At 53.2% G+C, this 11,418-nt stretch overlaps 4 protein-coding genes across 4 annotated transcripts; 2 read left to right on the top strand and 2 right to left on the bottom strand.

Moving 5' to 3' along the window:
• The first annotated feature begins 1,194 nt into the window (after nucleotides 1-1,194).
• BDP55DRAFT_192612 (uncharacterized protein) lies at nucleotides 1,195-1,594 on the top strand. Its single transcript, XM_060565887.1, has one exon. It carries the CDS (start codon nucleotides 1,243-1,245, stop codon nucleotides 1,483-1,485), a length of 243 nt encoding a protein of 80 aa, XP_060427856.1. The 5' UTR covers nucleotides 1,195-1,242; the 3' UTR covers nucleotides 1,486-1,594.
• A 97-nt stretch (nucleotides 1,595-1,691) lies between these two features.
• BDP55DRAFT_668357 (uncharacterized protein) lies at nucleotides 1,692-2,043 on the bottom strand. Its single transcript, XM_060575224.1, has one exon. The coding sequence runs from the start codon at nucleotides 1,983-1,985 to the stop codon at nucleotides 1,704-1,706; it is 282 nt and encodes a 93-aa protein (XP_060427855.1). The 5' UTR covers nucleotides 1,986-2,043; the 3' UTR covers nucleotides 1,692-1,703.
• Nucleotides 2,044-3,809: 1,766 nt separating this feature from the next.
• On the top strand, nucleotides 3,810-5,639 carry BDP55DRAFT_192580 (uncharacterized protein). The gene is made up of 2 exons (XM_060565886.1): nucleotides 3,810-3,872; nucleotides 3,965-5,639. Exon 2 carries the CDS (start codon nucleotides 4,119-4,121, stop codon nucleotides 5,502-5,504), a length of 1,386 nt encoding a protein of 461 aa, XP_060427854.1. The 5' UTR covers nucleotides 3,810-3,872; nucleotides 3,965-4,118; the 3' UTR covers nucleotides 5,505-5,639.
• Nucleotides 5,640-6,177: 538 nt separating this feature from the next.
• On the bottom strand, nucleotides 6,178-8,370 carry BDP55DRAFT_555239 (HSF-type DNA-binding protein; the record flags this gene model as incomplete). Its single annotated transcript, XM_060569470.1, has 6 exons — nucleotides 6,178-6,641; nucleotides 6,702-6,900; nucleotides 6,974-7,849; nucleotides 7,902-8,042; nucleotides 8,102-8,164; nucleotides 8,314-8,370. 6 exons carry the CDS (start codon nucleotides 8,368-8,370, stop codon nucleotides 6,178-6,180), a joined length of 1,800 nt encoding a protein of 599 aa, XP_060427853.1.
• Nucleotides 8,371-11,418: the final 3,048 nt, after the last annotated feature.

The raw sequence follows: 11,418 nt of genomic DNA, 5'->3' as shown, positions 1-11,418 counted from the left end.
TCTATTTCCAAATTATTCATAGGCGGATATCAGAGGAATAGAGTAGGATTAGAGAGAGACAGAAGACGGATATAGTGACGCTATCTAGTAGTTGATAGGATAACGCTATCTTTATTAATGAAACATGAGGACTTAGCTTGAGACTCGAGCATCAGACTGATGATGTGTGTGCCAGCGACTACACGACAACTCGCAGAGAAAATCTCCAAGATAACGGAGGTAGGCGTACCGCCACAGTCAGACTCTTGAGAAGATGCCACCACATGTTCCAAAGCCAAACACTACTGGATAAGAGGCAGCTGGCAGTTAGCGATCTTACAGAAACGCCTATTCAGAGTTCCATCAAAATGTCGGATTGCCGATGATTCAGACATGGACATCGTCGAGACGCGTATTTGGGCAGTTCTGGTGTGACACAGATGGAGTTGATGTAGTACGTCGGACGCCCTACATCGACCCAAGCAACTCAGGAAGAAGGGGCGCAGGGGACGCCTATGGTTACCACACTCGACGAGAAAGACGGGTATGCCTCGAGAATCTGCCAACAATTGTCTTACAGATGCACGTCGCATCCAAAGCCGCTGCTCACAGAAATACGGGAGAAATCTGAAAAAAGTAAAACACAGCCAGCCACTCCCACGGCGCCGTAGGGCCCAGCCTGTATCGATATTGAAGACCGTCGGGCGAATGCCGAGAATACGGTCCTTGATCCGTCCCTTTCAGTCATATTATCCCTCATCATGCTCATCCAACCCACATAGAATCTCGTCGGATCCAAAAATCAGACCACTTATACGGAATTAAAGTTCCAGATCCCGGATCAAACCACCCGAAGGCCAAGATCGAAGCTCTTGACCCAACATACCAAATAAAGTCAAACGCCACAGCATGCCGAGGCCTAGCCAACTTTGCGGCTGATGCATGCAGTAGGGGAAAAAAATGTCAGGAGTGGAATGGTCCACGGTAGTAGCACGTTCAAACGGCTGACAGGATCTTGTTTCCTAAGCATTGGGGTTGGGGGCCCAGACCGTTACACGAAAGGGAGGAAGTGATTGGAACTAAGCGGCTTTGTGTGATTAGCCCTAGGTACGCCCATCCCACCTCCGAAGACGTGCATGATAATGCATGCTTGCTTCATGTACGAGGCTAGTCCGTCTTTGGCTGGAAGTCTCCCTTTTGTTTCCCCAGGGGTATGTTACCCGTACGTACTGATGGAGAGACTTTGGGCTCTATGGCCATCAGATGATATGGGAAACCCCTAACGCAGGTCTGACAATCGCATGTTTTTTCTTCACTTATTCCTTTCTCTTGAAGCTTGCTGGAAATGTAGAATTGTCACTCTGTCCTCAGACCTTGGATTTCATGGCTGACGGTAGTCTCAAGCCTGGAAGAACCTACATGACGACAAGACTCGGATTCAATACATGCAGAACCGAAAGAGAGTTTGGGGTCGCATTGAGACATGCTGATACGAGTTCGGAATAATAGACTTAGGGAGCAACATGGACGCACGTAGCTGCGAACAAGTCTTGTCAGTCTTACGAGGGAATCGAAATGACAAAGTTCAGTGTTGCCTGCTTGTGTTCGAAAATGAGATCTAGAGCGGTCCATACACTTGGACTTTTGATACGGCCGACGGCTGTGTGACAAGCGAATCTACCTGCAGATGATGACCTAGACTATTTTCAATTTGTCCTTGCCGGTTATCTCCTTTTCGATACAAACGTGGGTGATAGATATCGAAGTAAAGATCCTCTACAACGGTACTTTAGGTAGACTCCGGGGAGGAAGGTGCGGACTGGTGTAATTGAGAGACAGGCGCTTAGCAGCCAAGGTGGGAAACGTGACCCAACGACATGCTTCTCTGCCGGAATTCCACGATTGTCTGGTTGCCAAATGAACCAATTGATGGCGAGGCATCCCCAAGAGAAACAAGACGTTACACAACGTGCCTCGAAGAGGACGAAAACGGCCCTTTTCACCATGATCAAATCCCAAGTAGACACACATTTAGGTTTTAGTGAAATCCTATTTACACGTGCATATACAGAATGCAAGACGTTGTTTGTTTTCGATACCTTCTACTCAACGGGTACTGAGGCGTTTGGGAAGGTAGGCAGTGACATCCCACGGTTGGGACACTTTCTCTTTGCAAGTGACTTGAACCTGTCTCGCAAACTGTCACTGAGAGACTCGCATGGCTTGAAAAATGCCATACTAAACCATCTTAGGTGATCAGGTCATTGAAAAACCTTTCTACCTGTCGGATGTCTCTTTCTTTGCTTTTTCTTCGCTTCTCATCTTGCAAGCGGTGCGGTCATCTTTCGTCTCCTCCGGGCTATGCGGCTGTCCACACTCTTCAGAATCTCACGTGGCTGGCGGAAGACATCGGAGAAGTCCGCTGGAATATTCAATTTAATACCTAGTCAAGAGATGCCACGGGGTTCGGGGACCGAGTTGTAGTTTTTGATATCAAGTGTAGATTTGTGTCAGAGGGGGTATTCTCTTACGAATACGTTACCCAATCACCACCCCCCCTCCTCCTCCCCATACATGCCTTCCATTCGCATGGGCAGAATATTACCCAGAATCCAGAGAGATTGTTTTGTAACTCCAAGCAGGCAGATATGTTCCCACAAATCTAGGAAGGGGGTAAAAGGGACCACGGGAGATTGCCACGCAGAATTCTCCGGTCCTTTAGCCCCCACCCACCTGAGCCTCCCAGCCAGCCTCGGACACGAGACACTTGTCTGATAGCCCAAGACCCATCCCCCACGAGCTTGTTCTGGGTAGAAAGAAACAAGGGCGGCACCGGCGGGCTGGTATTCAGATTGAATCTGCGGCTGGGTATGTGACTATGTGTTTCTTGGAACACTGGAACACGTTCGGACTTCCCCCTTTCGCTGCCAAGAAACAATAATGAGTGGTACAAGAACCACGAACGGACCTAACACACCTAGACAGAGAGAGAGAGAGAGACTCCTAATATTGTCACTCCGAGAGGGCTGACGCCGGCCCGAAGCCCACTATATAAGCATTTTCCAATCCTCCCTTGTCAGTTTGCTGCATCTGCGCCAACACGATGAATGACAGTACAAAGTCCAAGGTTGCCAAACCTATCTCAACCCATCCGTTCTCTGTTCGCTAAGCATAGAACTATTTTTAATGTGATGCATCTGTTCGGTCTTGGCTCTTTCATGCTGCAGCAGCGCTTTCTCTACGGTACATCGAGAAGGCAGATGCTGTGCAAAGCTCTCAACCAACAATCCAACCACAACCCCCTGGTCTCAAGGCAACAGGGGGAAACAAAACAGCAAAATCTTTCTGCGCGCCAGCCTTCAAAAGAAGAAAAAGTCTAGACCGATCCAACAAGGAGAAGAAGGTCTGGGCCCAGGCCGCTGCAGGTTCCCGTGGAAAAGGCAAGCGGCTGGTGGTGGTGGTTCGCACACACTTAAATGCGTGTAAGTTGTTGTCTGCGTTTGTGTGTGTGTGTAACAATCCCAAAAAGCTCACACCACCTCCGTCATATAGACCGCAATCTCGCCCACACTTAGCCGCACCCTGCAGGAAAGCAGCAGCAGCTACCATCTCTCCCCTCCCCCCCCCTTGTAACGAAACCATTCTTTTCCTTCCTTGTGCCCTGCCCCTCCCATGCCTTGCAGGATGCAGAAAAAAAACTTAACAGTAGCACAGTATAGATTACGATGTCGCCGTCTACCGGATAACGGGACTTACGGTGATGGTCCACTGGTCGACTGTCCGTATGGGCAAAACAGTTCGTTTCGCCCGCGGTCGCCTCGCTTCGCCGTCTAGCTTGCCTGCTTTCACCGGTGACCCGAACCCTTTAATGAGAACCTTGTCTGCTTCAGTTGGTAAGAACACCCCCAGAACATCTCGGGCAGGTGAACTGGACCAAACTAGCCTCAAACTTGTTCTGCATCCCTCCCCGCTAACCGCAAGACAGAAACCCATACTCCGTACAGCGCAAGCCTCTCGCGTATCTATACCAAGTCAAACGGAAACTTCCCGCGCTCTGCTTCATTTTTTCCGTCATTTGAACTACATGCCAAGAACCGGCGCTACCTTTTCACCACCTGCTTACCTCGCTCTAGGTCCGGATGCTATCGTCTCATCTTCATCTTATCCCTTCTTTGGTCTGGGTTGGTCTGGCTCGGTTCCGCAGCGACACAAGGTTGACAAGTTTAGCGGCCCAAAAGAAAACCAAACGTCAGCAAGCCAAACCTCGGGGAGTCTGGACCCCGTCATGGGCTAGGTGGTCTGGCTGGTGGTCTGGCCCGGACTACCCATCAAACGGCCTCGGAGCTCGAGAAGCACAAGCCGCTTACACAAACAAGAGTCCAGTCTCGGCCCATGGGCCAGAACTGCCAGCGACCAGCCTGCCAGCCCCCCTACCCTTCCCATCGTGTCGTCGGAGGTTACGAACGGATGGTAGAGCCTGCAGCAGCATAAACTCTCGTGGCCTCCCACATCAGACGGCATCCCTTCTCGCAGGCACTTCTTCTTCTGTTTTGATCTCCTGCTCCTCTACCTACCTTACTTCGTACGAGCCCTTTCTCGACGTCAAACCCCCAGAAAGATCATCCTCCTTCCCCGCCGCCGCCCCCCCCAGCGTTCGCCGATCTCCCGGATCATCTCTGCAAGTCCTTCCTCGTGTCTCCTCGTGTCGAGATCCACCGTTGGATCTTTTTCTACTGCCTGTTCACCCTCTTCACAGGTCACGATGCGAGATCGATGGAACAGTGGGCAAATCGACAGACCCCAGCCGGGGAGCAGAAAAATTTAGAATCCCATCCACCCAGCCCTACGAACCGATGACTTTCACCACCACCATCATCCCCGGCCGAATCTCCGGTAATCCGCCGGACCCCAAGAAAGAGGAGCAAGAGAATCCCCAACGGTCGTGGTGTGGGCCACCGGCAGCAGCGGACCAGCGATACTTTCAGACGAAAACAAAAAAAAAAGCCCAATCTAGATTTTGGATCCCTCGGTCCCGTCCCTCCTGGATTGTGGAACACACGCGCAGTTCATTGCGGAGGAGAAAAAAAGAGGGATGGTCCAGACCGTTCCGGACCTCCTTGTCAGGGACCCCGGCACATCAGACCACCCGGCGCCACACGGCCGGGCCTAGACCTCACCCATCGACCATCCCATCCATCCCGTCCCCCATCCCATGCGGGGGGGCGTTACCGTACCGTACCGTACCACAACCGCAACAACCACACAGACACCACCACCCCCTCCCGAAAAGCTTCCCGCCTGCACACTGCGCGTCCTACCCGCATGGATCGGGGAGGGTCCTACTCCGTACACCCTTAAGATCTGGCGTGAACCTGAGTCTGGGCTCTCACTGTGGCCAAGAGATCTCAGTCTTCAGTATTAGCAGAGCGTCTTGGTACCTAGTGGCAGCACCCTCTACTCCGTATACGCCGTATACGGTGGAGGCTTACGGGAGGACCCTTTTTCACTTATCAGGGTCCTGGTAAAGGTCCAGAGGACAGGCACTGTGGGCTCAGCAGGCCCGAGTTTCTCGTGCTGACATACACCGCTGGGTTGGTGCCGCTATCACCAACAGCATCACGCACCGCAACCTTTCGACTTGATCTTGTTCAACATCACTTCCATATAATGTCCAACCGTCAGTCAGTGGGGGCAAAAAGAGAAAGGTATTTTATGACGATGGGTAACATATGCCCCGTGTAGCTGACAGCAGATATCTTTTCAAATTCGCCTTTAACCACCTAGGGTTTCCAAAATGCGAACCATGGTACTCCACCAACTCCTATCACCGAAACTCTCCTCGCAAGGTCGGATACTGTCACCGACTCTGCTTCGTTCGTTAAACCCATGCCGACACCCGATTGGCGACATGTCCTCTGTTGGGACATCATCAGTCGCCCTCTCTCGGGTATGTGGGCTGAATGCAACATAGACTACTATGCAACTCCCCTATTCTTTCTGAGATAAGACAGTTGTTTGTGTTGAGACTGTCCCCGGGTTCTCGAAGACGGCGATGCGAAAATCATGCGCGAGGGGGGCCCAGAAGCTTCCCCCTTCAACTTCATCCGATGCTCAGCACCCGCTCGAAGATGTCTCGTCATCACACCGTTTAACACGATGGGAGGAAGGATCGCTTAGTAACACCGGCGAACTGTTTGCTTAAGCGTATCCACCTTGCGGTCCGTATAACCTTTGGCGCTTCTCTGGTCGGTCGTCGCCGACGATGTGATCAGGCACGCGCATTTGTTGCATACCAGGAGGCATGTTCTGGAACGTCGGTCGATGAGCGGACGTTGGCGTCATCACCATTTGCGCAGTGTTTGCCATCGGATATCCAGTCTCGATGTTTGTCACGTTCGGTGATGGCTGATGCATCTGTGCGGGCGAGTGCCACGACGCCGTCGTCGCTGGTGACTGGCCAGGTGTGGAATCGAACTTGACTTGGGGGTTCATCGGTGGTGCCGTCATGTTGTTGGTATTGTTATTGGCGTGAAGCTGAGCCGCGCCGTGGCCTACGGCGAGCTCATCTGGTGGGGCGTTCTTCAGGAGGTGTGGCACATGCTTCCGGAGAATGCGCAACATGCCGTCCTTGGTAAACGGTTTGGCCAATACATCGTTCAAGCCTGATGGGGGAACATATTAGTATTTGTTGCTCACGTACGCAAGTGCGATCGAAAACTCACTCCAGTTGAAGTAGTGGCTAATGTCTTCGGGGCGGATATTCGAGGTCATGGCGACAACAGGGACGTCGGGGTGAAGTTCGCGGATGAGTTGTGTCGCGGACACACCGTCCATCTGCGGCATGACAATGTCCATGAAGATCAGATCGAAATGGCCAGATGGAACCTCTTTGCATCTGTTGACGGCGTCGATACCATTTTCCTGTCAGTAGTCAGTATCCCATGTCACGACTATCGCCAAGATTTGCCCATTGAAGCAAATGGAAGAGACTCACAGCAAGCTCGACGATGCACTCCATCTGCGTCAGGAACTTGGATCCGATTCTCGAACACGTCCTGTCATCCTCGACCAAGTACACTCGCGGCTTCTTGTTGCCCCACAGACCCTTATCGTTCGTCGACGGCGGCCGTGCTGGCGCAGCAGCGGCAGGAGCTGGCGTGGCCGGTCCGGGTTCCGGCTTAACGACGGGTGGAGCCTGGAAGTCGTTCATTGGCAAAGAATTCAGCGTGTATGGGATATTGTTGAAGTGGTCCTGGGACAATGGGTCGATGCCTACGTTCTCACCTACAGGATAGACGAGGTGGCGCATGTTCATGTGTTCGGGCAGCATGGGTGGCATTCCGGCCTGGCCAGGCTGGAACATGAGGGAAGACGCGGAATCGGGCGGAGAGCTTTGCGCGTACATGCCGTTAAGCCTCTCGAGCTCTCGATCGTACCCGACGTTGGTTGTTACACTGGAAAGGAGCTCTCTTGCACGTCGGAGCTCAGGAGGCTGGTCATCCATGGCGCCTCCGTTCATCTGCGGGTTCTGTCCTGGGTACCGTTGACCCCTCATTCTGTCCTCAGCATGCGACATGAAGTTGAGCATCTCGTGTTGCGACTGTCGCTGGGCGTCGATGATCTTATGCATCGTGTGGACTTCATGGACAAGCGTCTTGTTGGTCCGCGCCATCTCGGCAACTTGCTCTTGCAGTGCCTGCACCTGCTGTTGTTGCGCAAAGAGCGTCTCTTGTAGCAGGTTGATGGATTGGTTAGTAGTGAACTGGTCCTCCGTCTGCTGCGTTTTCCTTTGAGCTGGAGCCTTTCGTCTGATATTGTCCAAATTGTCTTTTCTATCAGCCCGGAAAGCCGAGTGCTTGAACTCCCACGCCTGCATGCGTTGTCAGCAATGTAGGCTTGGCTGAAGATGTTTCGTCTCTTACCTGCTTCCCGTAAGGCGATTCGTTGTTCTCGTCATTGCGACGCAGCTTGTGGAAGTCATACTTGTTCAACTGTCGAACGAAGCTTGAAAAGTTGCTGTGCTTGAAGTGTTTTGGGAGAATATCATTGGTGAACTTGTCAGTCTGGGAGCAAGTCAGCTTCCAGTCCCTTGTTCCACCGCGGTATTCCAATTTCGGCGCACCTCTAGAATGACAAAAGTGTCACCCTCATTTCCCCATCTCACGATGTTCGCATAGGCTGGGTCCTCCAACATTCTGTCGCAACTGTTAGCAAGCGGTTGATGGCTAGTGTCGAGAGATATTCGAACTTGTATAGTTTGCGCACCTGCGTACAGAAAGTTAGTAAACAGATTTACAGCGTCTGATGGGGCTCAAAGATGGGTTGCGGGCTTACAAAATCGCTCGAATTGCTGCCACCGCCTGAGGCGGCGACATTATCGGGCTCGGGCATGATGGGCGCCGAGATCGAGGGAGGGAGATTGACAGACGATGCGCGCCTGTATCGTCAATCGAGCGATATGGGCGACGACGAGGAGTTTGTAGAATCGTTCGATGGGCGGTTTCGACAGGACTACAGGTCGCTTCAGAGTGCTTCCCAAGGTTGCAGAACAAATCAACCGTCCCCTCGGGAAGAATTCTTCGTCGACAGGGCGTTGCAGAACGGATTGAGAGTCCAGACAAATCCAAGGATTTGGAATAGAACGGGCGTGAAGTGAAAATAGGCCAATCTCCACCGAAGCTTTCGCAGCAATGTGACGGTATCCGGATGCGGTCGCTTGGGGGAATGGGGGCTAAAGTAGATAGTAAGGGATCTAAGACAACAGAGAGGCCTTGGAAGAGGATATGCGGCCGAAGTGTATCCAAGATGCCTTGTTCGATATAGTGCGCTGGAATCGAGGGAGGGCGCAGTCGTGAGAGACGTTAGAAAGAGTCGCCGGCTCGATTGAGCACAAGTTGAGGTTTCGCGGAGTCGAAAAGACGAGATCTAGGAAACTGGGAACTGGCGCAGGGCACCAGATGGATGGATGGATGGATGGCAGGCCCCGACGTGGAGCAGGACCTGGCTGGTGCGTTTTTGGTGCTCGTTCTGGTTTTTTGGCGCTGCTGGGTACCTTCGTACTGCTGGTTCGTACCGTACTGGACTGGGACCCGGCCGACGAGGGAGAGGGTCAGGGAGGTACGGGGACGGGGACGGACGGGGGTGTGGGAAGGGGGCAAGGATGAGGGGGTGTGGACGTGTGTTGACTTGGGTGCGGCGACAGGGAATGGGGGTGAGCTGGATATGCTTGGTTTTTCGGCTGCTCTGCTTGCCCTGCTTCTGCGTCTGTCGCCTGCGTATCGTATGTACGTATGAGCGTATGCGTGTACGTGTATGTGCTGAGCGTCTGGGGGTCTGAAAGTGGGAGAGATTCAGATGGGAACACTCGACTCGACTCGACGGCCACGGTGGGATGGTAGGTCGGGTATTGGGATGCGCGGTGCAGCACCAGTGCGGTGCTGGCTTGACGTGCGACCGAGATTGCGGTGGTGGTGTTGGGTGTCCACGAGTGATTAGCGCGCTGCCTCATATGCAAGTCGCTGTTCAAAGGGACGGACAGGTTATCCGGTACGGAGTATTGCTAGGTAACTACCTAGTTGCTTAGGTATTTGGTGCTGCCGGTCGCGCTCGTGCTGCCGCTGCCACTGCCGCCGCCGTCTCTGATGGCTTATACTCTTCTTTTCCTATTTTGAACAGCTACCTTATCGCAGGTTAGAACATCAGCGCGCCCATGCGAAAGAGAAAAGCAGACACCCGGTCTGGATGATAGATACAAAGAAGCACTCACGAAATTGGGGGCAAGACGTGATAAGATCACTGTGATGAGAGATGCGAGCGAGATGATGCCCTGGACGAGAGAAAGCCGCGGGAGCAAGCCGACAGGGGTAACCTGAGGTGCTGAGGTACTGTGTACTACAGTGCTGAGATTGAGCCTGGCAGGATCCGATGTCGAGGTTGATGGAAAGGGAAACTTTGGCCTGTGCCAATTCTTTCTGCGTCTGTGTATACTGTATCAGAAAGAGGGCGCCAACTCATCGGTGCCACGGCGGGTATTCCTATTTCTGATCTATCTGTTAACTTTCGAGTTCTCGAGGTGAGAGTCCTGAGAATGGGTGGATGATAACCTCAAGCCAAACGGGTCTGACTGGAGATGTTGAGTGGGGAGAAGAGGCGAGCACGAGGACGGTGACCCTGAGCCTGTGTCCACTACCCTGTGCCCGTACCTTACGGATCCCTCGTTCGAGTCGTTCCAGTGGGTATGGGTACAAAGAACCGAATGCTGCGTAAAGAACGGGAACAAGCGGGCAAGCTGTCTCAGTCTCTCTCAATCGGCTGGTCCTGCTGCATTTCCTGCGCGGTGCGGAAGGGAAGGGAACGCGGGTGCGGTGCGGAAGGGAAGGGAACGCGGGTGCGGTGCGGGCGGCAGGCTGCTAGGAAGGAGCTGCCAGGAGCAGAAAAGCGACCTGGGCCGTGGGGCGGCGGGTGGAGGGCGAGGCGATGGACGGGGGAGAAGCCTGACGCCCGAAGCCCCGATCCTGAATTTCAAGGCCCAAGGGCTGAAGCAGCGCGTGGGAAGCGGGAAATGTGAATGGTGATCTTAGTGCTGTGCTGCTGTGCATGCGAATTTGCAACCCGGAAACCTCATTAAACTCGGTAGAAGGACCAGAAGGATGGAGGGGGGCACGGGGGGCAATCTGGCAGCCCTGGACTGTCAATGAACCCCGGCCCCCGGTCGCCGAGTCGCGAATTGTCGAATTCGAGGTCCCAGTTCGTTCAACTTTGCGCAGTTTGGTGGTGGAGGTGGCTCAGTTTGCTGACCCTGTGCCAACTGTGGTTGTATTGAAAGTGGTTAAGCTGCGATGGAGACAAGAGACATGCGCATCGTGGATCAGCCCTTGTCCACAGTGTGACAGTGTACGTACCCGCACGAAGCAGGTCTTCTATTTTTCCGCCCCTGGGATTCGCCCATTTCGGGTCCACGGCTGACCCCACACCTGGAACGTCTCCAGTTGCTGCCGGCTGCGCGGGCCCACTTGCGGTCCGTGTTGGAAACAATGACATCACACTGTTCTCAGAACATGGAATGCACATCTGATGGTATGCACAGTACGTATCTCTTGTCGCGGTACGTACCTTCATCCTAAATGCACGCTTTTTGTCCCATCCGGAAGTACCTCGGTACGCTAATACCACCACAACTGGCCCTTCTCGTCTCGGACGGTTCATCGAGCCAATTTCAACACACAGACGACCTCAATGCTCACAGACAAATGGTCCAAAGATAACTACGGCTCGCCACCGACCAGACCGAACATTTCTACAACATCCAAAAAAGATGCGACTGTTACCAACTGCTACTCTGTGCCTCAGGCTGTCATAGGGTATTGCCAACTTCATCCTCATCTACGGTCTCCACCACACTCTCACCGTCCACGTCTCCCTGATCGTGTCGTGTGTTGC

Source organism: Colletotrichum godetiae (genome assembly GCF_030913485.1).
Source record: "Colletotrichum godetiae strain CBS 193.32 chromosome Unknown BDP55scaffold_28, whole genome shotgun sequence".
NCBI classification, from domain to species: domain Eukaryota; kingdom Fungi; phylum Ascomycota; class Sordariomycetes; order Glomerellales; family Glomerellaceae; genus Colletotrichum; species Colletotrichum godetiae.
The sequence above is the reverse complement of the archived record's forward strand: the minus strand, read 5'-3'. Positions and strand labels throughout refer to the sequence as shown.

Bases quoted from the DNA above. Each gene is read 5' to 3' on its own strand.
- BDP55DRAFT_668357 (XM_060575224.1), bottom strand. From the start codon at position 1,985: ATGGTGAAAAGGGCCGTTTTCGTCCTCTTCGAGGCACGTTGTGTAACG.
- BDP55DRAFT_192580 (XM_060565886.1), top strand. From the start codon at position 4,119: ATGCTATCGTCTCATCTTCATCTTATCCCTTCTTTGGTCTGGGTTGGT.
- BDP55DRAFT_192612 (XM_060565887.1), top strand. From the start codon at position 1,243: ATGATATGGGAAACCCCTAACGCAGGTCTGACAATCGCATGTTTTTTC.